The sequence below is a fragment of the Scyliorhinus canicula genome, chromosome 2 (genome assembly GCF_902713615.1).
Source record: "Scyliorhinus canicula chromosome 2, sScyCan1.1, whole genome shotgun sequence".
In the NCBI taxonomy this organism is placed as follows: domain Eukaryota; kingdom Metazoa; phylum Chordata; class Chondrichthyes; order Carcharhiniformes; family Scyliorhinidae; genus Scyliorhinus; species Scyliorhinus canicula.
In genome coordinates, this window is record NC_052147.1 from 108121878 (window position 1) to 108149196 (window position 27319).

Genomic DNA, 27319 nt, shown 5'->3' on the forward strand with positions numbered 1-27319 from the left:
AATGAAAAAAGTAAACATCGGGTTCCTGGGAGTCCCATTTAGTCAGGTTCTTGATCTGTTACCGCATGCCACGAAGAGATAGTCGTACCAGCCGAGCTGTTGATGGGTCGTCGCCTCCGCACTTGTTTCCCGGATATTGACGGGAATGTCCAATTTTCTCAGGACTGAACCAAGGCGGACACAGGCGGCCACAGTCCACTGCGTAGGTTCACCCCAGGAGACGTGGTACACATCTGGAACTTTGGGGATGGGGCCACTTGGATACCATGCGTCATGTTGGCAAAAATGCATCTGGTTTCCTACCAAATATGGACACAGGACCGCGATCTAAGCAGCACGTGGACCATCTGCGAAGCCACGTGTTGGATACTCCAGCCGTAACGGCCATTGATTTGGGCTTTCCAGCTCCAGTTTTCACAGCATCCCCGCCGCCCCTTTTCCCTCCGCCACCCCTGGCCCTGCCGGTTGTCGAGGATCCAGAGGTCATTTTTGAGGACGCCGAGATGCTGGAAGAAGAACCGCCTAAGCTCCCACTCAGAAACTGAGATGGACGTTCTGCCATCACCGGAGGCGCCCATGCTTGATCTTATTGTGGCACCAGCAATGGCGGCACCAGCAATGCCGCCACCGCCCATGCAAATGACACTTCCCGGTCCGCTATACGCCTCCTGATGCCGCGAGATTTGCGTCTGAATGCTGCCCAGAGGCGAAATGGTTGAAAGGCCCAATGTACTTATCAATGGATGTGGACGTTGCTCCAGATTCAAGGGGGGAGGGGAGTGTTATAACCCCAATGGACGTACCGGGATCAGGACCATATGGTTTCCCATGACCTACCCGGATTATGAACTTCCCCTTTAAGGGGGCGGGAATTCCCCTTAACAAGCATTAACGCCCGGCCTGGTTGCATTCCCCTTAGGGGAGTGAAGGAGCATAAGGAATTGTATTGAAATAAACCTCGGTCGGTATTTTCTCCTATCGTCTATGCTTACCACAGATTCAACACATACCTTTGGGAGTATGCCCTGGAGTTCAAATCTGAGAAATCTTCCTTTTATTCGGCCATCAAGCAGCAGCTTTTGTGTATCATTCCATTGGGTTGGCAACAAACTTTGTTTTGGTCTTGCACTTTGAATCTACCTTCATTTCATTTTTGTTAGCTGTTACTTCATCTCGTACTCTCTTGGTTGAAAAGCTTTGGCTAGGGCTACTAAATATTAGAAGTACATTTTAAACATTTTAAATTCCCAGAAGGAAATTAACAGTAAAAATGGGGAAATGAGAATGCTGATCTGAACCGGCCAGTTCACCTTAGAACATAGAACATAGAACATAGAACACTACAGCGCAGTACGGGCCCTTCGGCCCTCGATGTTGCGCCGACCTGTGAAACCATCTGAAGCCTATCTGACCTAAACTATTCCATTTTCATCCATATGTCTATCCAGTGACCACTTAAATGCCCTTAAAGTTGGCGAGTCTACTACTGTTGCAGGCAGGGCGTTCCACACCCCGACTACTCTCTGAGTAAAGAAACTGCTTCTGATATCTGTCCTATATCTATCACCCCTCAATTTAAAGCTATGTCCCCTCGTGTTGGTCATCACCATCCGAGGAAAAAGACTCTCACTGTCCACCCTATCTAACCCTCTGACTATCTTATATGTCTCTATTAAGTCACCTCTCAGCCTTCTCCTCTCTAACGAAAACAACCTCAATTCCCTGAGCCTTTCCTCGTAAGACCTTCCCTCCATACCAGGCAACATCCTAGTAAATCTCCTCTGAACCCTTTCCAAAGCTTCCACATCCTTCCTATAATGTGGTGACCAGAACTGCACGCAGTACTCCAGGTGCGGCCGCACCAGAGTTATGTACAGCTGCAGCATGACCTTGTGGTTCCGAAACTCAATCCCCCTGCTTATAAAGGCTAGCACACCATATGCCTTCTTAACAGCCCTATTAACCTGGGTGGCAACTTTCAGGGATTTATGTACCTGGATGCCGAGATCTCTCTGTTCATCTACACTACCAAGAATCTTGCATTAGCCCAGTACTCTGCATTCCTGTTACTCCTTCCAAAGTGAACCACCTCACACTTTTCCGCATTAAACTCCATCTGCCACCTCTCAGCCCAGCTCTGCAGCTTATCTATGTCCCTCTGTATCCTATAACATCCTTCAGCACTATCCACAACTCCACCGACCTTCGTGTCATCTGCAAATTTACTAACCCATCCTTCTACACCCTCTTCCAGGTTATTTATAAAAATGACAAACAGCAGTGGCCCCAAAACAGATCCTTGCGGTACACCACTAGTAACTGAACTCCAGGATGAACATTTGCCATCAACCAACACCCTCTGTCTTCTTTCAGCTAGCCAATTACTGATCCAAACCGCTAAATCACCTTCAATTCCATACTTCCTTATTTTCTGCAATAGCCTACCGTGGGGAACCTTATCAAATGCCTTACTGAAATCCCTATACACCACATCAACAGCTTTACCCTGATCCACCTTAAAATGGGACACCAGTAAAAATTTGGAAATAAGAATATTGATCTGAACAGTTTTCTCCTTCTGGGTTTGTGGAATCTTAATAGAACATAGAACATACAGTGCAGAAGGAGGCCATTCAGTCCATTGAGTCTGCACCGACCCAGTTAAACTCTCAGTTCCACACTATCCCCGTAACCCAATAACCCCTCATTGATGGTGATGAGGTGATGATGCAGCTGTACAAAACCTTGGTCAGGCCACATTTGGAGTACTGTGTGCAGTTCTGGTCACTTCATTTTAGGAAGGATGTGGAAGCTTTGGAAAAGGTGCAAAGGAGATTTACCAGGATGTTGCCTGGAATGGAGAGTAGGTCTTACGAGGAAAGGTTGAGGGTCCTAGGCCTTTTCTCATTAGAACGGAGAAGGATGAGGGGCGACTTGATAGAGGTTTTTAAGATGATCTGGGGAATAGATAGAGTAGACAGTCAGAGACTTTTTCCCTGGGTGGAACAAACCATTACAAGGGGACATAAATTTAAGGTGAATGGTGGAAGATATAGGGGGAATGTCAGAGGTAGGTTCTTTACCCAGAGAGTAGCGGGGGCATGGAATGCACTGCCTGTGAAAGTAGTTGAGTCGGAAACGTTAGGGACCTTCAAGCGGCTATTGGATAGGTACATGGATTAGCGTATAATAATGGAGTGTAGATTAATTTCTTCTTAAGGGCAGCGCGGTAGCATTGTGGATAGCACAATTGCTTCACAGCTCCAGGGTGCCAGGTTCGATTTTGACTTGGGTCACTGTCTGTGTGGTGTCTGCACATCCTCCCCGTGTGTGAGTGGGTTTCCTCCGGGTGCTCCGGTTTCCTCCCACAGTCCAAAGATGTGCAGGTTGGGCGGATTGGCCATGATAAATTGCCCTTAGTGACCAAATTTCTATGATTAACCTAGGACAAAAGTTCGGCACAACATCATGGGCCGAAGGGCCTGTTCTGTGCTGTATTCTCTATCTCTATTCTCTATCTATCTAACTCTTTTTGGTCACTAAGGGCAATTTATAATGGCCAATCCACCTAACCTGCATATCTTTGGACTGTGGGAGGAATCCTGTTGAATCTAAGAGTGGGAGAGACTCTGGTCAGCTGCATTTCATGTGGAGTGGCGCCTCTCAGGCTATAATCATACATTCATAGAATTTACAGTGCAGAAGGAGGCCATTCAGCCCATCGAGTCTGCACCAGCCCCTGGAAAGAACACCCCGCCTAACTTTTTCTGGACAATAAGGGGCAATTTATCATGACCAATCCACCTAACCTGCACATCTTTGGACTGTGGGAGGAAACCAGAGCACCCGGATGAAACCCACCCAGACACGGGAGAACGTGTAGAATCCGCACGGACCCAAGCCAGGAACCTGGGACCCTGGAGCTGTGAAACAACTGTGCTAACCACTGTGTTACCATGCTGCTTCAGGCGACAGAATAGCGGTCTATTCTGGGAATGACTAGTTATGGAAACGGATAAAAGTCTGCCTCAGTGCACCACTAGGTGTGGGAAGAGAATTGGAATAGCGTAATTCAACCCTGTGGGGGTGGTGTGTTTCAGTTAACTCAGGGAGTTTTAGTTGTTATAGCAATGGGCACTATTACATGTAGTTTTTACATCTGCATCATGAAGGTAGAGGCTATAGTGCTTTTCTCCATAGAGTGCTGACCAGAAAACTCTTCCACTCTTACAGCCTGCTTTGATGAGTGTTGGAAGGGTTTGCAGGTCGCTAATCAACCTGTTTGGCTGGGCTATGAATGCACCTTCTGGAAGCGCTGCATAAGGTCAACTCCACCTCCACGTGCGTGAGATTCAATCTAAAGCAACTAAAGGTGGTACATAGAGCCCACTTGACCAGAACCCTAATAAGTAGGTTCTTCCCAGAGGTGGAGGACAGATATGAACGGTGCCAAGGAGGCCTGGCCAACCACGCCCACATGTTCCGGACTTGCCCCAGACTTGCAGGGTACTGGACAGCCTTCTTTGAGGCAATGTCCAAAGTGGTAGGGGTGAGGGTGGAGCCGTGCCCGAAAGTGGCGGTCTTTGGGGTATCAAACCAGCCAGATCTCTTCATGGAGCGGAGGAGGGCGGATGCCATTGCCTTTGCCTCCCTGATCGCCGACTGTAGAGTCCTACTTGGCTGGCGGTGAGCAGCATCACCTAAAACTGCAGACTGGCTGTCCGACCTATCAGAATCTCTCCAAATGGAGAAAATCAAATTCCCCATCCAAGGGTCGGATGATGGCTTCTTCAGAACATGGGAGCCATTCACCCAACTGTTCCGGGACCTGTTTGTGGCCAATGAATGAACAAGCTGATGAATAATCAAGTAGCCAAGAGCTAGGGGAAAGTCGCCAAAGCAGGAGAAAAGAGGAAAGAAGGAAAGACCTGGTGGGAATGGGGAACAGTGCAAGAGGGGATAGCCAAATACAATAGAAAAGAAAGGTGAACTGCAAGGAGGGAAGGGGGGGGAGAATGGCAGGGAGGGGGGAAGAAGGAAAGACAGGGGCAAAGAACAATAGAGGAAAACCGGGGGGTGGAGGGAGGGAAGACGAAGGAGCACAAACTGGGAGGCGAGCACAGGAAATGACAATGACCATGACGAACACTGCGACAAAGAGCAAAAAAGTGCAGGAGGAAGAAACGACAAATGGCCGAAGCAGAGGCGAACTGCTTCGGGAGAAGCAAGCAACATCGGGGCGCCACCCGACCCCCCCCCCCCCCCCCCCACACCCCCCCCCCCCCCCCCCCCCCCGCCCCCCCAACTCTGTTTAAAAAAAACATTAGAAAGGAAAGGGGGGGGCTTCTCCCCCCCCCCCTCAAGACATGAATACAGATATCATATAATTGTCTCTCCAGTACCTTGATGTGTACACACTTCCCCAGTTTTTACCTCCCCACACCCTGGTTTTTTACTGTTTATTTACGTGATCTTGCTAATTATATAGCATGTTGTTTTTACCTGCAAGGAGGGAAGGAGGGGAGGATAGCAGGGAGGGGGGAAGAAGGAAAGACAGGGGGCAAAGAACAATAGAGGAAAACCAGGGGTGGGGGGAGGGAAGGCGGAGGAGCACAAACTGTATTACGTTCACTCGTTTTTTCCACTCCCTCTGCTTTGTGTACACTTGTAAATATACCGGCCGGGATTCTCTGATCCTGAGGTTAAGTGTTGACGCCGTCGTAAATGCCATCATGTTTTATGACGGCGTCGACAGGCACCCAGGAGCAGTGATTCTAAGCCCTACAGGAGGCCAGCACGGCACTGGAGCGACCCACGCCCCTCCAGCTGCCGATACCGGCCTCAAATGAGTGCCGCGGGTCTGCGTATGTGTGCTACGACTGGCGCGAATGCATACATGTGCACTGCGACCGGCGCAATTGCGCACACGCGTGGTGGCTTCCTCTTCCGCACCGAATCCGACCCCGACCCCGACCCCGACGCAGCATGGCATAGGGCTACAGGGACCGGTGCGGAGCAAAAGAGGCCCCCAGCCCGAGAGGCTGGTCCGCCGATCGGTAGGCCCCAATTGCAGGCCAGGTGACAGCGGACGCCACCCCCTCCCCCCCCCCCCCCCCCCCCCCCCACCACCACCAGGCTACTCCAAAAGGATACACGCCGAGGTCCCGCCGCGTAAGACCACACGTGGACGGCGCCGGCAGGACTCGGTTTTCTTTCCAGCTACTTGGACCATCTCGGGCGGAGAATCGCCGGGGGGGAGGGGGGGGGGGGGATGGGCGCTCTACCAATGGCAGCGACATGCGATTCACACCCGCCGATTCTCCGACCCAGCGTGGGCTGAGAGAATCCACCCCCTATGTTTGAAAAACCCGATAAAAAACATTTATAAAATAAAATTAATGCACCTTCTGTGGTGATCAAGTCCTGGGGTGGGAGGCGAACCCAGGGCTTCTGACTCAGAGGCAGGGACGCTACGCACTGCGCCTCAAGGCTTGTTCAATCTTGTGCGATGGTTAATTGCAAGGCAAAGAACAGACTGATTAATCACTAACCCTGGAGAATAGCGATCACCACCTTCAAAGTATTCACGTTCGCTGATTTGCTGCAGAGACACATCATGGAGGCTTTGTACTGCAAAAACTGCAGATTCGTTCTTCATCACCAAATTAAGCCAACCCAGCTTTTGGCTCCTGACAGTAGGAGAGTCATCAGTCCAGTTTTTGATGAGCTCATTTATTCCCACCTCGCAGACATCCCAAATGCTTTTCAACTGTGTGTTGTTTTGAATTTGAAGGTCAGCTTGCATGTGCAGAAAAGTAGATAGACTCCTCAGTTTTTCAACAAAGTCAGGACCGAGCTGTTTCTGTGTGTTGGTGAACACTGACCAGTCAGTGCCTGAATTGTTCAATGCTTCCTGCAGAAGGCCATACTCCGTGGCGAGTCGAAAGATCGGGTTCTTCATGGTCGCCCCATGAATGAATTGGGGTCCATCATCTACCTCTGATTTTCCTGAATGTAAAACAAAAGAAGAAGAATCGGCAGAGCCTGATTCACTTTGGTGTGGGAAATTTTGCTTTTTAAAATGTATACCGGATAATTAACTATGTTGCAAAATAGAAAGAAGGTTTTTAGACAAATGATATTCATTGGCTTAGATGTCTGTATAAGAGGCAATTTGTAGGAATAGATAGTGTACACACAATGCTTGTTTTTCTGTAACCTAATAATTGTTAATATCAGAAAGGACACAAAATGGCTGTTAGCTAAGTGAGCAATACTAAAGATACAAAATGGCTTTTAGCTGAACTAGCCACATTCCTGAACAATCATTAGCTGGGTTAAGTTACAAATTGTGTAAACTACCTCAGGAGAACTAGACGTGGATATTTCTAGGGAGTATATTAACAGCCGCTGATAACAGCTTCACACAATAGCTCAAGGTCTCCAGATGCAGACAAGACATATCCTTATGTTAGTCTTGAGTGACTTTAGCATGAAATTAGGGGCTGGTGGGACAACACACTTTAACAATAAATGTGATAATTGTGATGCTAAGAAAATTGATTGACTACATGTAATGAATTGTGACGCATAGAGAGTTGATTGATTGTATGTAAATGAGAATGCAACTAATTCCGCCCCTTGAATCTGTATGTTAACTCAATGTGAGCCTTAGCTCAAGTGAGAAAGAGTGCTGTCCAAAGGCTGAGGAACCACAGGTCTTTCTCCCAGAGCTCCGATATAATAAACTGATTTTTTTTACTCATTCAAAGGCCTGCGTGTGAATATTTTCACCTAACAACTCTAACAATAATTAGTGAGATTCTTTTCCTACTGGGAAATTCAAAATGACCAGGGGAAAGGTTTTATTGGTCTCTCGTTAACTGCCACGGGGATTATTTTTATTCTTGCCTCATGAACGTACTGGACTCCTTAATCAATCGCTGATTTACCTATCTATATTGAGAGAATTCTTTAATTCTGATGTAATTACTGCAACAAATGATCCTTCAGAAAAAAATCAGTGATGGGGTTATCGAATATCAAATTTGCATTTCTTGAGGCTTATTTTCGAATAGCAACAAAGAGTAATGGGAAAGATCATGGGCAAAATTTTCAAGGCCAGTTCGCAGCAGGCGCAAATCCATTTATGGCCACCAACTCTCATAAGAGGGGTCAGAATGGGATTTGCAGTGGCGAGATCGAACTTTGATATCCTCCCCACCCTCTGCCAGTCTTGTGATCAGGTTCACGCCCAGCAAGAAGCCAGTCGTGATGACCATGCTAGGGGGTATAGGTGCCAGGTGGTGAGGGACATGAACGGGCAATGCCCTGGCACAGTCCCTGGCCGTGTCCAGTGCCAGGTTGGAAGTGATAAGTTGGCAGTATCAAGGTTGGGCCAGGCTGGCAGTGCCAGGAGGAGGGCCAGGGGATCGGCCTTCAGGGAATCCGATGGGGGGGTAGATAGGTGATAGATGGGTGATAGAGGGGGGAGGGGCAATGATAGAGGGGGTTGTGCTTGCATTACGGTTGGGGGAGGGGTGGGGAAGAAACTTAGAATAGAGAAATGCCCCGATGCCAGTAAGGATTGTGGGGGAGGGGGTGCCTGCTCACCCTATGCCTGCATGATGTAGGGGGTGACCTGACCATTTGTGGTTGAGGGTAGTTTGGCCCTCTGTGTTGGAGGGTCGGGGCGTTCCATTTCTCTTTTGGGGGGTTCCTATGTCCGGGGGTGGTGTGGAGAGGGGGTGCCTTTAACTTCACTTTGTGATTGGACACCCTTTGAAAAGGGGGTTCTGCTTTGCCGGCAAGTTCAGGATGTAACCCCCCACCTCCTCCAGCTGGCTGTGTCATCCTCACCAGCATGTTGATTTTGCACAAAGCACCATTTGATCGGGCGAGATAAGGCAGCGCTGAAACCAACAAGTTTCACACTGCTTTTTCCACCTGATCCAGCACTTTGCAATGTTTGGAAAATTCCGCCCCATAAATAGATATTCAGTCATTGTATTTACTTTCTACAACATTAAAGTTTAACAGAGGGAAAATTATATACATGGACAATTGAAAATGCAAACTTCGGGTGGCTTCAAAGTGGAGTTGAAATCTTTGGCTTTTAGTTTCCTTGAACTCAACAGTGGAAGTATTAGAGCTAGACTCCTGAATTCCATTGGAGTAGGTTGGAGACTTGGCTGGAATTCTCCAGCTGTTGGGATTTCCTTTTCCTGCCGACAGTACACCCCATGTAGTGTGGAGTGGCTTCAGTGGGAAATCCCATTGACAAGCAGTGGGAGTAGAGAATCCCGGTGCCAGCGAACGCCGTGTCGCTGAGAAACAGGTGACTAGGGGACCGGAGAATCCCGCCCCTTATATCTCACTACATAGGTGAGGTACGTTGGCAAGGACAACCAGTGGCTGCAAGAATAATTCAGTATTGTCTGTCTCTATCCACCATTGTAAGGTGGAGAGATCCACAGTCCGGCCATTTGAAGTGCCCTGAGGCCATTCTGGGCTACATAGCTGCAAAGTCTTTGAGCTCTAAGGACAGTCAAATAGTCCCCAGCCAAAAGCAATTGATCCTCTATAATGGAGAGATAAACAGCAGAATCAGCTTAGCACAGAGATAAACAATTCCACAGCCAACGGGTCAGATCAAAGCTCTGTGGTTCTTCCACATCCAGTGGTAAAGCGCAAGTAAGCAAGGATTTGGAGGAGAAGGTTTCATCAACATTTCCATCCTCAAATTATTGCAAGTTGCAGCAGAGTGGTAATGTTCCTGGGCCAATAATCCAGAAGCCTGGACACATGGGGCTGGATCTTATGGGGTGCCATTGTTCCCATAAACCTCCCCAACTAAAAGTCAGGGAGAACCCGCCACATTCCTGCCAGTTTCCCCACAGCAGTTTTAACACTGGGAATTGCTTTAAGGCAAGACTTACACCTATCATGGCCTTAGAGAGCAGCCAACCAATCTGATTCGCCAAGAGCTTTGTGGTCTCATCAGTGTTAGTCTTGCTTTTATTCACTTACAAGATGTGGGTGTCACTGGCTGGTGGTGCTGAGTTGCCTTCTTGAACCGCTACAGTCCATATAGTGTATACACACCCACAGTGCTGTTAGACATGGAATTCCAGGATTTTGACCCTGTGATAGGGAAGGATGATGACATAATTCCATGTCAGAATGGTGAATGGCTTGCAGGGGAATTTCCAGGTGGTGGTGTTCCCATGTAACTGCTACCCTTGTCCTTCTAGATGGTAGGATTTGTGATTTTGGAAGGTGCTGTCTAATAAGCCTTGGTGAGTTTCTACATCGCACCTTGTAGATGCTACATACTGCTGCCACTGTTGTTCAGTGGTGGAGGGATTTATTGTTTGTGGTGGAAGAGGTGCCAATCAAGCAAGCTGCTTTGTCCTGGACAGTATCGAGTCTCTTGAGTGTGCAGGAACTGCACTCATCCAGGCAAGAGGAGAGGCATCCAGGCATGCTTCTGACATGTGCTTTGTTGTTGGTGGACAGTTTTGGGGGGTCAGGAGGTGAACTATTCTTTGTAGGAATCCCAACCTCTGATCTGCTCTTGTTCCACAGTATTTATATGGCTAGAATAGTTCAGTTTCTGGTCAATGGTAACCATTAGGATGTCGATGGGCGATAGTTAGATTGCCTTTTGTTGAAGGTGGTCATTGCCTGGCATTTGTGCAGTGCAAATCTTCCTTACCATTGTCGGCTCAAGCCTGAATATTATCTAATGGATGCTTGAATAGCCTGAGACACCTTTCCCAATTTTGTCACAAGCTCCAGATGTTAGTAAGGAGGACTTTGCAGGTTGGCAGGGCTGGGTTTGCCATTGTTGTTTTTGGTGACAGGTGGTCCGTCCAGTTTCATTCCTTCTTTTTAATGTTTAGTGGTTTTATACAACTGAGTAGTAGGCCACTTTAGAGAACATTTAAGAATCAACCACATTTCTGCGGATCTGGAGTCAAATGTAGGTCAGACCAGGTAAGGGTGGCAGATTTCCTTCGCTAAAGGACATTAGTGAACCGGATGTTTTTTTTTAACCACAATCGACAATGGTGTTTCCCATTGTGTCCATCCCATGCCATCGGGAAACCCGCGAGCATGGGTGCACTGCCAGTGAAGCGGAGGATCCTGCTACCAGAGAATCTCGCAGCAGTTCTTTCACTTCAGCAAGCAGGAGAGAGATTTCCTTTCACTTCCAAAGTCTAAAAACTTCTGTTAAATTTGTTCAGAAAGCATCAAGCAGGAACCAATCACTGACCATTATCGGGCAGAACACTGTCCCTGGCCAACCTACCAGTTGCCAGTTAACCAATCGAACTGACTCCCTCCAAATCCAGTTTCTAAGATCCACTCGGTGCCGAAGAGTCTGGCTTCTCCTCTCCCAAACACAAAACCTAGGAACATAGTGTCCTGGCAAGCAGGCTGTTTCAACTTTAAGTCTACTGTTTAAAGGCTTATCCCGATTATGGGTTAATGGACCAAAAAAATAAAATAAATAAATGGGAAAAAAGGCTATAAGCAGGAAGGACTCTTACACCACGTAGACTAAGGCTTATTATTTGTAACCTGGACTCCTATTGGTCGCACACCCAACTAAACCGACCAATGAGACAGCCCCACTCATCCACCCCACTACGCGCGTTTTTATGCGGCCCGCCAATGAGGTGCCCGGAAGCACAACCGGCATTTTTGAAAAGCCGCCGGGGAAAAGCCGCTGAAGTAAATGCGCTTATTGAATAAGTGCATTTACTTCAGTGGCTTTTCCCCGGTGGCTTTTCAAAACTGCCGGTTATGATTCCGGCACCTCATTGGCGGGCCGCATAAAAACCTTTGTCGGGCCACATGCGGCCTGCGGGCCGTAGTTTGCCCACCCCTGCCCTAGCAACATGTCAATGAGCAAGCATCCCTTTCTCCTGAAATAAGGTCCAATAGCCGAAAGTAGCATAATTACTCTTTTAGTCCTTGAAGAATTTCTGGACTAAATGTTGATAAGAAAGATGGTGAACTCTTGATGAAGTGTCCCAGGTAGTTTCCCCAAAAGACCCATTTGAACTTCTAGCAGGAAATAAACACTGAAAGGTAAACATACCTTTGAGTTGCGCTCAAACTTCACCCCACAACTTCCTTATTCCCAATTAGCTGGTCACTGTTAGGAGAGGGCACGAGATCAAACTCCATCCACCAAAATGCCATGCAGCCTCCAGAAGAGTACGAGCAGCCAATTCAAGTGGCAATCAGCCCCTTAATAACTCTCTGGGCAGCTGTTCCTTGCATTACTCCTTTACCAAGGCATTTTTTATGCTGAACACAGGCTAAAACCCATCTCAGATGTATTTAAAGCATCTGGAGAAAATTGTCCCCTCCTTGTTCACATCCAGCAGGACCTGGAAAATATTCATCCTTGAGTTGTTCAGTTGGAAGTAACAGTTGTGATGCACAACTGTTAGGTATTTTCTCTTTCTAACAAGAAGGCAAGCTAAACAAATACATGGGCCAGAATTCTCCGAGCCCGAGCCAAGTTGGAGAATCTCCGGGGACGCGGGAAATTCCCGCCACGCCGCTCCGACGCTGGGACGTGATTCTCCGGCGACCGGAGAATCAGCGCCAATCGTGCTCGCATGGTTGCTGCAGCGGCAGTCGGGGCCCGCTAAAAGAGACCCCTCCCGGCAATTCTCTGCGGTCGACCGGCCGAATTCCCGCTGAGTTCTGCCGAGACCCGCTAGTGTGGTTCCAACCTGGTACCACCCGGCGGGAGCTCGGACCCGCGGCTGCTGTGGCCATCATGGTGGGGGGGGGGGGGATCAGACTCTGGGGGGGGGCTTCACGTGTCCAGGCACACGATCGGGGACTTCCGATCAGTGGGCGCCTGCGATCTGGAGGGGACGTACCTCCTTCCGTGCGGGCCCGCTGCAGGTTTTCGCCATGTTGCCTGACGCCGGCAACCAGGCCCATGCATTGGTGCGGAGACGGCTGACGCGCACCGGCATTGCTGGGCCATGTATCGGCGCCGGAGCTGCGTGGTGTACTCTGGCACCGTGCTGGCCCCCTGAAGACCGCTGAATTGCTGGGCCAGGTGGCCCGTTGGCGCCAGCGTACACCACTCTGGTGTTTACGCCGGCGTCAACAAATCCCGGCCTTTGAAGAAATGAATAGATATGTTGAAAGTGTGAGAAGTAGTAAATAAAGTGAAATCTTGTTTTATAGAATCACCACAATGCAGAAGGAGGCCATTTGGTCCATTGAGTCTGCACCAAACCTCCAATTCACCTCGCCTGCACATCCTTGGACTGTGGGAGGAAATGGGCACTTGGAGGAAACCCATGCAGACATGGGGAGAACGGTCAACCTCCATAAAGTCACCCAAGGCTGTAATCGAACCCAGCTCCCCGGCGCTGTGAGGCAGCAGTACTAACCACTGTGTCACATGACTTTCAACATGTGAATTATAATTGATTGTGCTGAACTTAAACAAAACACTAGTCAGGCCTTCAGTTCTGGGCACCACGCTATAGGAAGGATGTCAACACGTTGGAGAGAGTGCAGAAGAGGTTTTCAAGAATGGTTCCGAGGATAAGAGACTTCAGTTATGAGGATGGATTGGGGAGGTTGGAACTGTTCCCCTTGGAGAGAAGGCGAAGAAGAGATTTGACAGAGACGTTCAAGATCATGAGGGGGCTGGACAGCGTAGACAGGAAGTAACAGTTCCTGTTTGCCAAATGACCCAGAATGAGAGAGCAAAGATATTAAGGTGATTTGCAAAAGAAGCAAATGCAATGGGAGAAACATCGTTTTCACAAAACTCATGGTTACGTTCAAGACTGCTCAGCCTGGAAGTGTGGTTGAGGCATCCAAGAGGTCATTAGAGATTACTTGAATAGAAACAATATGTAGGGGTATGGGGAAAAGGCAGAGGAAATGGCACTGAGCAATGATGTATATTTGGAGATCTGGTACAGACATGATGGGCCGAATGGCCTCCTTCTGCACCGTAACAATTCAGTGAATCTGTAATGATTCAAGAGGAAGTCTCACCGCCATCTTCACAAGGATAATGAAGAATGAGAAACCTTGCTAGTGAAGTCCACACCTTGGAATGAATTTTTAGAATTCTAGATATAGGGCTGGATTCTCCGTTTTTGGGACTATGTCCCCACGCTGTCATGAAAACTGTGGTCTTGTACGCCAGGAAAACTGGCATCAAAAGGCCACTGATTCACAGCCTTGCAGGGGGCTAGCAGGCAGCTGTCGTGGAGTTCGCAGCTCCAGCTGCCGATACGGCCCCCCCGCACTTCCGTGTCAGAGGTCGTGCATGCACACGGTGGCGGCCTCCAGCGGCTGCGCCATGCTCCATGGCAGACTCAGCCCGCGGGCCTGGACTGCCGAAATAGTGCCCCGCATTGGCCGCCCGCACGACCCGGACCGCCCACACGTAGCCCCCAGTCCTGAATAAAGCACCCCCTCACCCTTCGATCGGCCCTCCCCAGACTGTGGTGGCCCTGGATTGAGTCTGTAGCCCCCACGCGAGGTTCCCGAATGGCAGAACCAGATTAGAAACAGGCTGTCGGGAATTCGGCCAGTCGGGGACAGAGAATAGTGGATAGAGCTGTGAAGAAGGCTTATAGTGTGTTAGCGTTTATCAACAGGAGGCTTGAGTTTAAGAGTCGTGGGGTTATGCTGCAACTATACATGACCCTGGTGAGACCACGTTTGGAGTATTGTGTGCAGTTCTGGTCACCTCATTATAGGAAGGATGTGGAAGCATTGGAAAGGGTGCAAAGGAGATTTACCAGGATGCTGCCTGGATTGGAGGGTATGTCTTATGAGGAAAGGTTGAGGGAGCTAGGGCTTTTCTCATTGGAGCGAAGGAGGATGAGAAGCGACTTAATAGAGATTTATAAGATGATGAGGTTTGATTCCGGCTTGGGTCACTGTCTTTGCGGAGTCTGCACATCCTCCCCGTGTGTGCATGGGTTTCCTCCGGGTGCTCCGGTTTCCTCCCACAGTCCAAAGATGTGCAGGTTAGGTGGATTGGCCATGATAAATTGCCCTCCCTTAGTGTCCAAAATTGCACTTAGAGTTGCGTGGGTTTACTGCGTTATGGGGAAAGGGTGGAGTTGTTGACCTTGGGTAGAGTGCTCTTTCCAAGAGCCGGTGCAGACTCGATGGGCTGAATGGCCTCCTTCTGCACTGTAAATTCTATGATCTATGAGGGGGATAGATAGAGTGGACGTTCAGAGACTATTTCCTCGTGTGGATGTAGCTGTTACAAGCGGGCATAACTATAAAGTTCAGGGTGGGAGATATAGGAGGGATGTCCGAGGTAGGTTCTTTACTCAGAGAGTGGTTAGGGCAGGGGTGGGCAAACTTTTCCGTGCAAGGGCCGCATTCAGAAATTCACAATTCACAGAGGGCCGCATAGTATATTAAGTAAAATAATTACTTCACCCGGTTATGATTCTGGGCGCCTCATATAGAACATAGAACAGTACAGCACAGAACAGGCCCTTCGGCCCTCGACGTTGTGCCAAGCAATGATCACCCTACTCAAGTCAACGTATCCACCCTATACCAGTAAGTAACCCAACAGCCCCCCCACCCATTAACCTTAAAAAAAAAAAATTTTATTTTTAAAAAAAAAAATGTCATTTTTTTTTTAATGACTTGGTGGGCCGCAGAAATACCTTTGGCGGGCCGCATGTGGCCCACGGGCCGTAGTTTGCCCACCCCTGGGTTAGGGTGTGGAATGGACTGCCTGCTGTGATAGTGGAGTCGGACACTTTAAGAACTTTCAAGCGGTTATTGGATAGGCACATGGAGCACACCAGAATGACAGGGAGTGGGATAGCTTGATCTTGTTTTCGGATAAAGCTTGGCACAACATCGAGGGCTGAAGGGCCTGTTCTGTGCAGTACTGTTCTATGTACTATGTTTAACCAGCGCAGGTCCCGATTTCGTGCGGGAAAACGGATTCTCTGTCCCATCGCCGAACGCGATTTCAGCGTCGAGGTGCGGAGAATGCAGCCCATCGTCTTTTTCTGAAAGCTTAACCTTGCCTGGACCTTCTTGACTCCAGATTTGCAAATTATTCTCGAGCTCTGGCATTGTGTGTATATATCTAGCACTGGGGGGAACCCGATCCACTTCTACTTCAGCCATGAATCATTTCTCTTTTGAAGTGTTACATTTCATGTGGAATATGTGAAAGTGGGTACATAGTGATCCAATCCTACATTAGTTTAATTTGAGCCCATAATTAAGCTAATTCGCTTATCACACTCACTGTAGAGTAGCTTCTTACACATTGAGCCAAAACAGAAAGGTGCTTAGAACTGCATAAACACATTTTATTCACTTACATTTTTGTGTAGGCTGAACAGGACATTAGCCTTTACTGATTCTGACATATAGCAATGATTAACAAGGTTGTTTCTTTGTTGCAACTGCAGCTCTTTATGCGTTCTCTCACCAGCAGTGTTCCAACCCAACCTGAATTGAGATTGCTCTCAATAATTCTGGGATCTACATTCCATTGGTGTAATTTAGTGCCCTGTCCAAGGTGAGTTTGGTTTTTGAGGGGTTGGGAGGTGCATTTAAATGAGTGGGAGGGTGCCAGGTGGGGACCAAGGTGCCTTCCTGCCTGTGCCCATATTGAAGCTATGACAGGGAAGGTTCATGGATGGTATTTCTGTCCTGCCACCAATTCACCAATGCCCACTTAAGGATCTCAATTAGCCGCCACTGGTATTCATGGCAGCTTGGCAGGAGGTGTCCCCCACTGTCAGGCATTCAGTACCTTGTTGAGGGATTGGGCATTAGGAAGGGGAGGTCCTGTTGAGAGCTACCCCTTGGTGGGCAGCAAGGCTGCACAAGTGGATAGCACTGTGGCTTCACAATGCCAGGGACCCAGGTTCGATTCCCCACTGGGTCACTCTCTGTGCAGAGTCTGCATTTTCTCCCCGTGTCTGCGTGGGTTTCCTCCGGGTGCTCCGGTTTCATCCCACAGTCCAAAGATGTGCGGGTTAGGTGGATTGGCCATGATAAATTGCCCTTTGTGACCAAAAAGGTTAGGAGGGGTTATTGGGTTACGGGGATAGGGCAGAAGTGAGGGCTTAAGTGGGTCGGTGCAGACTCGATGGGCCGAATGGCCTCTTTCTGCACTGTATGTTCTATGTTCTATGTTGTTCTATGCTCACCTTGCATCCACTCCCTCAACATCCTCCTCACGACTCCCATCCTGCCTTCCTTGGTCTGGGCCCCTAACTGAGTACTTGGGCATGATGAAATAGGACTGAGTCAGCACGATTTCGTCAAGGGGAGGTCATGTCTGACAAATCTGTTAACAGTTCTTTGAGGAGGTAACAAGGAAGTTAAACAAAGGAGAACCAGTGGACCTGATTTATTTAGATTTCCAGAATGCCTTTGACAAGGTACCGCATAGGAGACTGTTCAATAAGTTAAGAACCCATGGTGTTAAGGGTAAGATCCTGGCACGGATAAAGGATTGGCTGACTGGCAGAAGGCAGACAGTGGGGATAAAGCGATCTTTTTCAGGATGTCAGCCGGTGACCAGTGGTGTGTCTCAGGGGTCGGTGCTGGGGCCACAACCATTCACAATATACATTAACAATCTGGAAGAAGGAACTGAAGGCACGGTTGCTAAGTTTGCAAATGGTACAAAGATCTGTAGAGCAACAGGTAGTGTTGAGGAAGCAGGGGGGCTGCAGAAGGAGTTGGACAGGCTAGGAGAGTGGGCAAAGAGGTGGCAGATGGAATACAATGTGGAAAAGTGTGAGGTTATGCACTTTGGAAGGAGGAATGGAGGCATAGACTATTTTCTAAATGGGCAATGCTTAGGAAATCAGAAGTACAAAGTCCTTGCTCACGGTTCACTTAAGGTTAATGTGCAGGTTCAGTTGGGAGTTAAGAAGGGAAATGCAATGTTAGCATTAATGTAGAGAGGGCCTAGAATACAAGATCAGGGATGTACTTCTGAGGCTGTATAAGGCTCTGGTCAGACCCCATTTGAAGCATTGTGAGTAGTTTTGGGCCTGACATCTCAGGAAGGATGAGCTGACCTTGCAAAGGGTCCGGAGGAGGTTCACAAGAATGATCCCGGGAATGAACAAATTGTCGTATGTGGGGCGGTTAAGGACTCTGGGTCTGAACTTGTTGGAGTTGAGAAGGATGAGGGGGCTCTTATTGTAACTTATCGGATACTATGAGGCCTTGATGGAGTGGACGTGGAAAGGATGTTTCCACTTGAAGGGAAAAATAGAACCAGAGGACACAATCTGAGACTAAAGGGACGATCCTTCAAAACAGAGATGAGGAGGAAGTTCTTCAGCCAGAGGGTGGTGAATCTGTGGAACTCTGCTGCAGAAGGCTGTGGAGGCCAAATCAGTGAGTGTCTTTAAGACAGAGATAGATATGTTCGTGATGTCATGATATGCAAACATGTAGCTAATGAACACATAGAATAGGACACGACCAATGAGCAGTCAGGACACTCAGGGGTGGTATCTCACTATAAAAGAGCTGAGGCACTCACACCCTACCTCTTTCCACAGACCAACATCTACAGAGTGAGCCAGGGTGTATCCTCACCATCACACCCCAGCACGTGGCTTAGAGCAAGGCTGGTTCAGTTAGACCGAGTTACTACATTTATATTAGCTGAGAGTCAAACTCATTGAGAACTGTGCTAATAGTTCAATAAAACACATTGAAGTCACTTCAAAGTCAGGAGCATCTTTTACTCAAAACTGCATCAAGTGGCAGCTTGTGTTATTCCAAATTATATAACCCAACACTTGATTAATAAGGGGATCAGGGGTTATGGGGAGGAGGCAGGAGAATGGGGATGAGAAAAATATCAGCCATGATTGAATGGCGGAGCAGACTCGCAGCGCCGGCCCTAGGGTTGCTGGCGCCCCGGGCAATCTGAACTTCGGCGTTCTTCGGGGGGGGGGTGAGGGGGCGGGGCCGAGGGGGCGGGGCCGAGCCCGGGGCCGAGGGGGGTGGGGCCGAGGGGGGGGGCGGGCCCGAGGCCAAGGGGGGGGCGGGCCCGAGGCCGAGGGGGGGCGGGCCGGAGGCCGAGGGGGGGGGGCGGGCCGAGGGGGGGGGCGGGCCCGAGGCCGAGGGGGGGTGGGCCGGAGGCCGAGGGGGGGCAGGCCAGAGGCCGAGGGGGGGGCGGGCCGAGGGGGGGGCGGGCCCGAGGCCGAGGGGGGGTGCGGGCCCGAGGCCGAGTGGGGGGGCGAGGCCGAGGGTGGGGCGGGCACGAGGCCGGGGGGGGGCGGGCCGAGGGGGGGGCGGGCCGAGGGGGGGCGGGGCCGAGGGGGCCGGGGACGGGGCCGGCGGACGGAGGGGCGACGGGGGGCGGCGGACGGAGGTCGGAGGGGGGGGCGGATGGGCCGCCCTGGGGGAGGGCGGCCACCGCGCATGTGCTGGTTGGCACCGGTCCAACTGCGCATGCGCGGGACCCGAGTCTCTGGCGCCCCCTAGCACATGGCGCCCCGGGCGACTGCCCGAGTTGCCGGTACCTTGGGCCGGCCCTGCAGACTCGACGGGCTGAGTGGCCTAATTCTGCTCCTATGTCTTATGGTCTTAGCCTGGTTCTCTGGTAGGTACATTGCTGGCAAATCCCACTGCTCTCCCAGTAGTTCTGCTTATGAAGCAGGCTGACAGCTCTTGGGGGCAGGATTCTCTGGGGTCCTTGATCCTGAAGAAGGCACACTGCTGGCCACTGACTGCCAATAAATGCATCAAATCCTCCCCAGAGGATGGGATATGCGGCTCTCGCTGGCTCTCCACTGACAGGTCATTGGATTCTGCCCTTTTTGACTATCATAGATCATAGAATTATCATAGAATTTACAGTGCAGAAGGAGGCCATTCGGCCCATCGAGTCTGCACTAGCTCTTTGAACGAGCACCCTACCCAAGCCCACACCTCCAACCTATCCCCACAACCCAGTAACCCCACCCAACACTAAGGGCAATTTTTTGGACACTAAGGGCAATTTAGCATGCCCAATCCACCTAACCTGCACATATTTGGACTGTGGGAGGAAACCGGAGCACCCGGAGGAAACCCACGGACACACAGGGAGAACGTGCAGACTCCGCACAGACAATGAATCAAGCCGGGAATCGAACCTGAGACCCTAGAGCTGTGAAGCAATTGTGCTAACCACCATGCTACCGTGCTGATTGCCAGTGGACAGAGGCAACTAACATTGCCATTAATACAACAGAACAGAATAAGTGTTTACATTTTTGTATCTCTTTGTTGAGAGATTCAGACTAAATCAGACTAAATCACATACATTTTGCTTGCAAATTGCTATTTATTTTACAAGACCTCTGGTGTTTGTCCAATTTGCTTTTGATACTTCCGTGGCTTTTTCATCATATTGCTCTTACCAAACAGGGAGCTTTTGATCCGTCCTCCAGGTTGACTCGATGCCTCAAGAATCTGTACGTCAGTGAATCCTTGCTTCAGCAGTTTTCTAGCAGCTCCGATTCCAGCTATCCCAGCTCCCACAATGACAATCTTTGGAGTTTTGCAGTTGGATCGGTTACAGCCCGCACTTTGGAACAAATAAATCACATGGTGACTTGCAATGTTGTGGTACAATGCAGCTTATGAATGGCTATCAGTTGAGGGCAGTGCAGTGGCACAGTGGTTAGCATTGCTGCCTACAGCGCTGAGGACCTGGGTTCGAATCCTGGCTCAGGATCACTGTCCATGTGGAGTTTGCACCCCTAAACCCAAAGATGTGCAGGGTAGGTGGATTGGCCACGCTAAATTGCCCCTTAATTGGAAAAATAATTGGGTACTCTAAATTTAAAAAAAGAAGAAAAAAATGAATGGCTATCAGTCACAGAGCAGTGTTAAATGATTGGAATGAACATCAAATCAGACAGAGCCGGTGCAAGGTTATTTGATGCCCCTCCAAATATAGTTAGTAGAAGTGACGCCATGGAAAGCCGGAGGACGTGATATCATCAATGTCAAGGAAAGCCAGCGATGTGATGTCATGAAAAACCAGCAATGTGATGTCATGGAAAGTCAGCGGATGTGATGTCATGGAAAGCAGTGGATCTGATGTCATGGAAGGCCAGCGGATGTAATGTCTTGGAAAGCCAACAATGTGATGTCATGGAAAGCCAGCAAAAGTGATATTATGGAAAACTAGTGGAAGTTATGTGATGGGAAACTGGGGACAAAGTGTGAGCAGGTCCTAAGGAGAAGAAAATCCCAAGAACCTTGGGGCAGCCTTGTGGAACAGATTAACATGCAAATTCACTGCCTCCACATTGGCAACTCAGTTGACCGTGCTGTGTGAACAAACCAGAGCAATGAAGGGATGTGTGTTAAAGCCCTACTGTTTAAGTTCCAGCCACTGTCATTAATAGAAATAATATGAGAATGCTTACAGTAAACATAAAAACAAATCAGAAATTAATCTGAATACCTGCTTGCACCCATGGCAGTCGGACGAACACTTATTGATCACGTCTGAATGCTCAATGATACTGCTCAAGAATCTTATTTTACAAATGTGACATAAGAAACCTCTACATACTATTAAAATAATATATGTTTTAATCAAATCGATTACACCAATCCAATTGATTGCAGCCGGCCAAAATCGCAGCCAAGTAGACGCCTTCTTGGAAGCATGGATTATTTTGATCAGAAGATGTTAGTGGCCTGGACTTTGAGGGAAGAGCGGTGAAGCAATTGCACTTTCTGCTGGCCTCCAAGAAAGCAGCCCACAAAAATAAATGGCCTCTGTGGAGAGGACTTCCTCATTCCTGAGGGCAGTTTAAATCTGGCACAAAATAAGGTGGATCTCTAGGCTTCTAACCACAGGAATGTCAGCCAATCACATAGGAATATCCTCACAGACAGCAAACCAGGCGATTAAAAGCACTTTATCCTTCAGTTTTAATTTAAATTGTCAAATGGTGAAATCATTGATTATGATTGAATTAAGAAAGATATAAAGATCAACTTTAAAACATATATTATTTTAATAGTGTGCAGAGGTTTCTTATGTCACATTTGTAAAATAAGCTTCTCGGGCAGTAAGGGTGTTTAGCTGCAATTATGAAGAGAGTCTAGCCCGCTAAAAACTCAGTAAAACTTCACTCAAAGAGATGTAACTTTTTACAAGACTAAGAGTATGAGCATGGAACTTCTCATCAAGCAATAGTTTTCATTGATTGCAGCCTGGCGAGACCTCAACAGCATAGACTCTGGAAGAGTGTGGAATCACAGACAACTTTTGACTTTGTGTGTTATTCTTCGCATCTACAAATTCCTGAAGTTGCCATCAATTTCAATGGGATACTGCCAGCAAACATTTACTGTTCTTTCCATTCATCCCACAGCAAGATGCGTTCGCATACATCAAGACAGTGATAGCATTGAACATGTGGCTGAAGAGCATGTATTAAATGACGTGACCAAAGAAAAGATCAGCAATTAAACAGAGGTGGCCCCAGGTAAACAATGAATGGAAGAGGGAATTACTGGTTCAGACCTCCTTAGAGGAGAGAAAGTCGAGACAAGATTGATGGAGGTATTCCAGGTCACAAGGAGTCTCGACAGCGTCTTTGGAGAAAACCTGTTCCCATTGGTAACATAATGGAGAACCAGAGGACGTCAGTTTAATTGTCAAAAGAACCACTGGCGATATGAGGGAAAGCATTAAAGGCAGTGAGTGATTAGGATTCTGAAATATACTGCTCAAGCACATGTATGAGGTGTTTCAATTGTGGCTTTACAGGAGGAAACTAGAGAAAGAGGTTATGCGGGGCTACAGTGACAAGGGCGGAATTGGCCAAGATGCTCTTGCAGAAAATCGAGGTAGACATGCGACAGGCTGAAAGACTTCTTTCTGTGCTGTAACCATTCTATCATTGTGCTGTAAGGAGGTTAATCATTTACTTTGAAAGCTTGCTTTGGCTAGTAACATGATAAGGTGACAGCACAGCAGTGGGAGAGGGAGGGTTGAGGATGTGGTGAGGTTTGAGGAGGTGGTGAAGGGTGGAGGAGGTGGTGGAGGGTTGAGGAGGTGGTGGAGGGTCGAAGAGGTGGTGGAGGGTTGAGGAGGTGATAGAGGGTTGTGGAGGTGGTGGAGGGTGGAGGAGGTGGTGGGGGGTTGAGGAGGTAGTGGAGGGTTAAGAAGGTGGTGGAGGGTTGAGGAGGTAGTAGAGGGTTGAGGAGGCGGTGGAGGGCTACGGAGGTGATGGAGGGTTGTTGCGGTTCTCCTGATCCGGTCTCAAAAATCTGGCAGGAATTCGACATAAACTGTTTTTTTAAACAGGGTTTCCACCCCAAGTTATACCTCCTCTTTGGGAAAACCTTGAGGTAATTTGGAGCAAAATGGAGAAAACTGTGAGGTGATTTAGAGCAAAATAGCTTTTAACCATACCTCTCTTGCTTTGCTTACACAGCACAGATGGTGCATAAGGTTGACTTTCCTAAAGTAAACAAGATACAAAGAAGAAAACTAAATATAAGGAAGCTAATCCACAGCAAAGACATACTTACGGCACAGCTACAGAATACTCTCCCAGGAAGAGTGTTGTCAGTACCAAGGCTCTGCAAAAACTGATGTCAGATATGCTCCTCATGACTGAAAGATGGATGAGCTGCTGAAGATCCTTTCGTATTGATGACTTCTCCAGTGTGCTTTGATTTTCGTTTCATGCAAGGATATAGGAGAAGGGTTTCTGCTGAATTGATCTTTGGTACTTTGGTTGAATTTAGTGTTATTCAATAACCTATGTGTAAACATGGAGGGTATGCTCTGAACTTTAAAATGTTTGAACTTTTTAGCAATAGGTCGGGTTTACATGAGATGGAGGTATCTGATACAAAGCTTGTTTTACATGCGCTCCCATCGGAGACCCCCCACCCCCGCTCACACACCTCCTGTTCCAGGACAGTTTGAATGGAGAGGGCTGAGGCCATGCTGCCCAGAATATATTTCATGTTTTATATTAAAAGTCCTTGGGCGGGATTCTGGGGTAGCAGATTCCGAAACCGCGTTCGGCGATCAGCTGGAGAATCCCGTTTGTGAAGAAATTTCTCGATTCATCTAAATCATTAATATATATTGTGAATAGCCAAGGTCCCAGCACTGAATTCCTGGAATACTCTACTAGTCACCACTTGCCAATTTGAAAAAGACCCATTCATGCCTCCCCTTTCTTCCTTTCCGCCAACCAGTTTTCTATTCATCTCAATACACTACCCTCGATCCCATGCGCTTTAATTTTACACGCTAATCTTTTATATGGAGCTTTGTCAAAAGCCTTCTGAAAGTCCAAATACACCCCATTCATCAATTCTACTAGTCAACCACATTGCTGTGGGGTCTGGAGACACATGTAGGCCATATCAGGTAAGGATGGCAGATTTCCTTCCCGAAAGGACATTAGTGAACCAGATTGGCATTTACAACAATGGTTTCATGGTCATCATTAGATTTTTAATTCCAAATTTTTTAAATTGAATTCAAATTTCACCATCTCCCGTGGTGGGATTCGAACCGGGGTCCCCAGAGCATTACCCTGGGTTTCCGGATTACCAGTCCAGCAACAATACCACTAGACCAGAGAGAAAGAGCATAGAAAGCTGAGAGAAGATTTGAAAAAGATAAAAGTTAAGGTCTTTAAAACATGAAAATTCAGTTGGAGTAAATTAAGATGAATCGTTTCCATTATCTGAAAGGTCATTGACCAGAGGTCAAGGACAACGGGCAGAACAAACAGTGACACAAGACAGAACTGGTATTCCGAGATGGAGGTGTCTTTGTAGGCAGATGTGCAGGCGATTTATCACTACAAGCTTTTATGCCCACCCGTCAGCAGGTTCCTGCCTCCAGCCCATTTTTAGGGAGGTGGTGTCTGCGGGATAGCAGCCTCCCATCTGCTGGTGGTGCATACCAATGAGGCCAATTAAGGTGCCAATTTGAAAGCACTTTTAACAGGCCTTTTGGTCCATCAGACAGGGTTCCTGGGTGATTGGAGCTGTAAATGGAATGGTGATGGGCGACAACACCTTCCAAACCCATCACCACTACCATCTAGAAGGACAAGAGCAGCAGATACCTGGGAACCCCACCAGCTGGAGGATCCCCTCCAAGTCACTCACCACCCTGGCTTGGAAATATATTGCCATTCCTTCACTGCCGCTGGGACAGCATCCTGGAACTCCCTCCCTGACAGCACAGTGGGTGCACCTATACCTCAAGGACTGCAGCAGTTCAAGAAGGCAGCTCACCACCACCAATTCTGAAGGGCAACTAGGAATGGGTAATAAATGTTGGGCTAACCAGCGACACCCACATCCCGTAAATGAATACAAAAAAAGGTTGGGAGTGCATGGGGTACATCCTGCAAAAGCAGCCCAGCTGAAATCTGCCGCGCTGTATATGAGCCCAGAGCTGCAACCAGTGGGCCATCCTGTGGATAGGGTTGCCCTTGCCTGGCCATGCCATATCGTCCATGTGCTCACCATCTGACATTCGTTTCCAGTTGAGCAGCCATTTTTTAATCCATCCATGGCCTCATCCCTCCCTATCTGTGGAACCTATTCCAGCCGGACCTCGACTTCTGTGCTCTTCTAGCCCCCGTTGTGGCGTCACCAATTTTAATTGATCCTTCAGCAGATAAGGCCCTAAGTTCTGAAATTTCCTCCCTAAATCTCTCCACTCCGCTACCTCTCCTTCCTCTTTTAAGATACTCCTCAAAATCTACGCTTTGACCATGCTTTTTGCTCACTGGTCCATGCACCTCCTTAAGTGGCTCAGCGTCAAATTTTGCTTCTGTGAAGCGCCAAGGTAAACCTCACTGAGTTGTGTCAATTCAAGTTGCTGTTTTCATTAAATTATAAGTCGTCTATTCTTTATCATCCTTGAAGGATAGGGTGGCCGGATATTCAAAACTGAGACAAATTGGAAAGCCTTGGGAAGGCGGGGCTCTCTGATGATGCACATGTTGGGTGGCCAATGAGAGGGGTCTGGGAGAGAGGCAGTCAAAGGTAGGCAGTCGTGTGATGATATCTCCCAGAGTATTGGTTGGTAACCCTGTGAAGGCACCCAATTAGCATTAACGAACCACAGACATTTGTTTCAATGACATTTCTGTCGTATTATGATAAAAATCCTGAACCAAGGCTTTGCTTGTCACAAGATCCTAGAATCTGGGTGGCACCATGGCACAGTGGTTAGGACTGCTTCCTCACAACGCCAGAGAGCCAGGTACAATTCCAACCTTGGGTCACTGAGTGGAGTTTGCACAGAGGGGCTGGTTCAGCACACGGCTAAATCGCTGGCTTTGAAAGCAGACCAGGGCAGGCCAGCAGCACGGTTCAATTCCCGTACCAGCCTCCCCGAACAGGCGCCGGAATGTGGCGACTAGGGGCTTTTCACAGTAATTTCATTTGAAGCCTACTTGTGACAATAAGCGATTTTCATTTAATTCATTCTCCCTATATCTATGTGGGTTTCCTCTGGGTGCTCTGGTTTCCTCCCACAGTCCAAAGATGGATTTGATAGATTGGCCATGCTAAATTTCCCATTAGTGTCCAAAGATGGGCAGCTTAGGTGGATTAGCTATGCTAAATTGCCCCTTGGTGTCCGAACAAAAAAGGTTAGGTGGGGTTCTGGGTTTCAGGGATAGGGCATGGGAATGGACCGAGGAAGGGTGCTTCATCAGAGGGTCGGTGCGGACTTGATGGGCAATGGCCTCCTGCATGTAGTGATCTCTGTATATGTTAATACATGATTAGTTAATGTGCAGTCAGTACAGTCAGTTAATCACTAGATGGCAACACTAACAGGAAATATAGGAGTTTCCCGCTCTTTCTGTAGGTTCGTGTGTGTGCATTGCAGCTAGAGTATAGACATGACCAGCTCAGAGTGTCATGTATTATCTTAATTGTTATTTTAATCTAATCTTAGTTAATTCTATTACTAGTCAAAGTATTAAAATGAAAGAACTCACAAGTATATTATTTTGTTACTCAATAAATAATTTGCCATCAACTGGAAAACTTTGACTGTTTATCATCAAGTTAAATACAATTTGGCAAGACAAATGAGTAATATATATATTACTAATTCTAATCCTCCATTTTCCTCTAACTTTATTGTGCATTGGCACAATGATACCACCAATCTCATTTAAAATCCTTGTTTATTTTCATTTTCGCCCTAATTTCTAACAACCAACATTTTTAGCCAGAAGCTGGACTCTGAATTAGCATGCCTACCTCAAGT

General features: G+C 48.2%; 1 protein-coding gene across 2 annotated transcripts in view; it reads right to left on the reverse strand.

Moving 5' to 3' along the window:
- Positions 1-23753, reverse strand: part of LOC119956986 (peroxisomal N(1)-acetyl-spermine/spermidine oxidase-like) — a 53841-nt gene extending 30088 nt beyond the window's left edge. Inside the window, exons 1-3 of one of the 2 annotated variants that reach the window (XM_038784566.1) lie at positions 23584-23753; positions 20442-20608; positions 6552-7008 (exon numbers count right to left, since the gene is read on the reverse strand). In XM_038784566.1, coding sequence (XP_038640494.1) covers positions 6552-7008; positions 20442-20608; positions 23584-23666 — 707 coding nt within the window. In that variant the 5' untranslated portion in view covers positions 23667-23753. Of the gene's footprint in view, positions 1-6551; positions 7009-20440; positions 20609-23583 lie in introns of those variants that run through there. The other variant, XM_038784575.1, reaches the window with a different exon arrangement.
- Positions 23754-27319: the final 3566 nt, after the last annotated feature.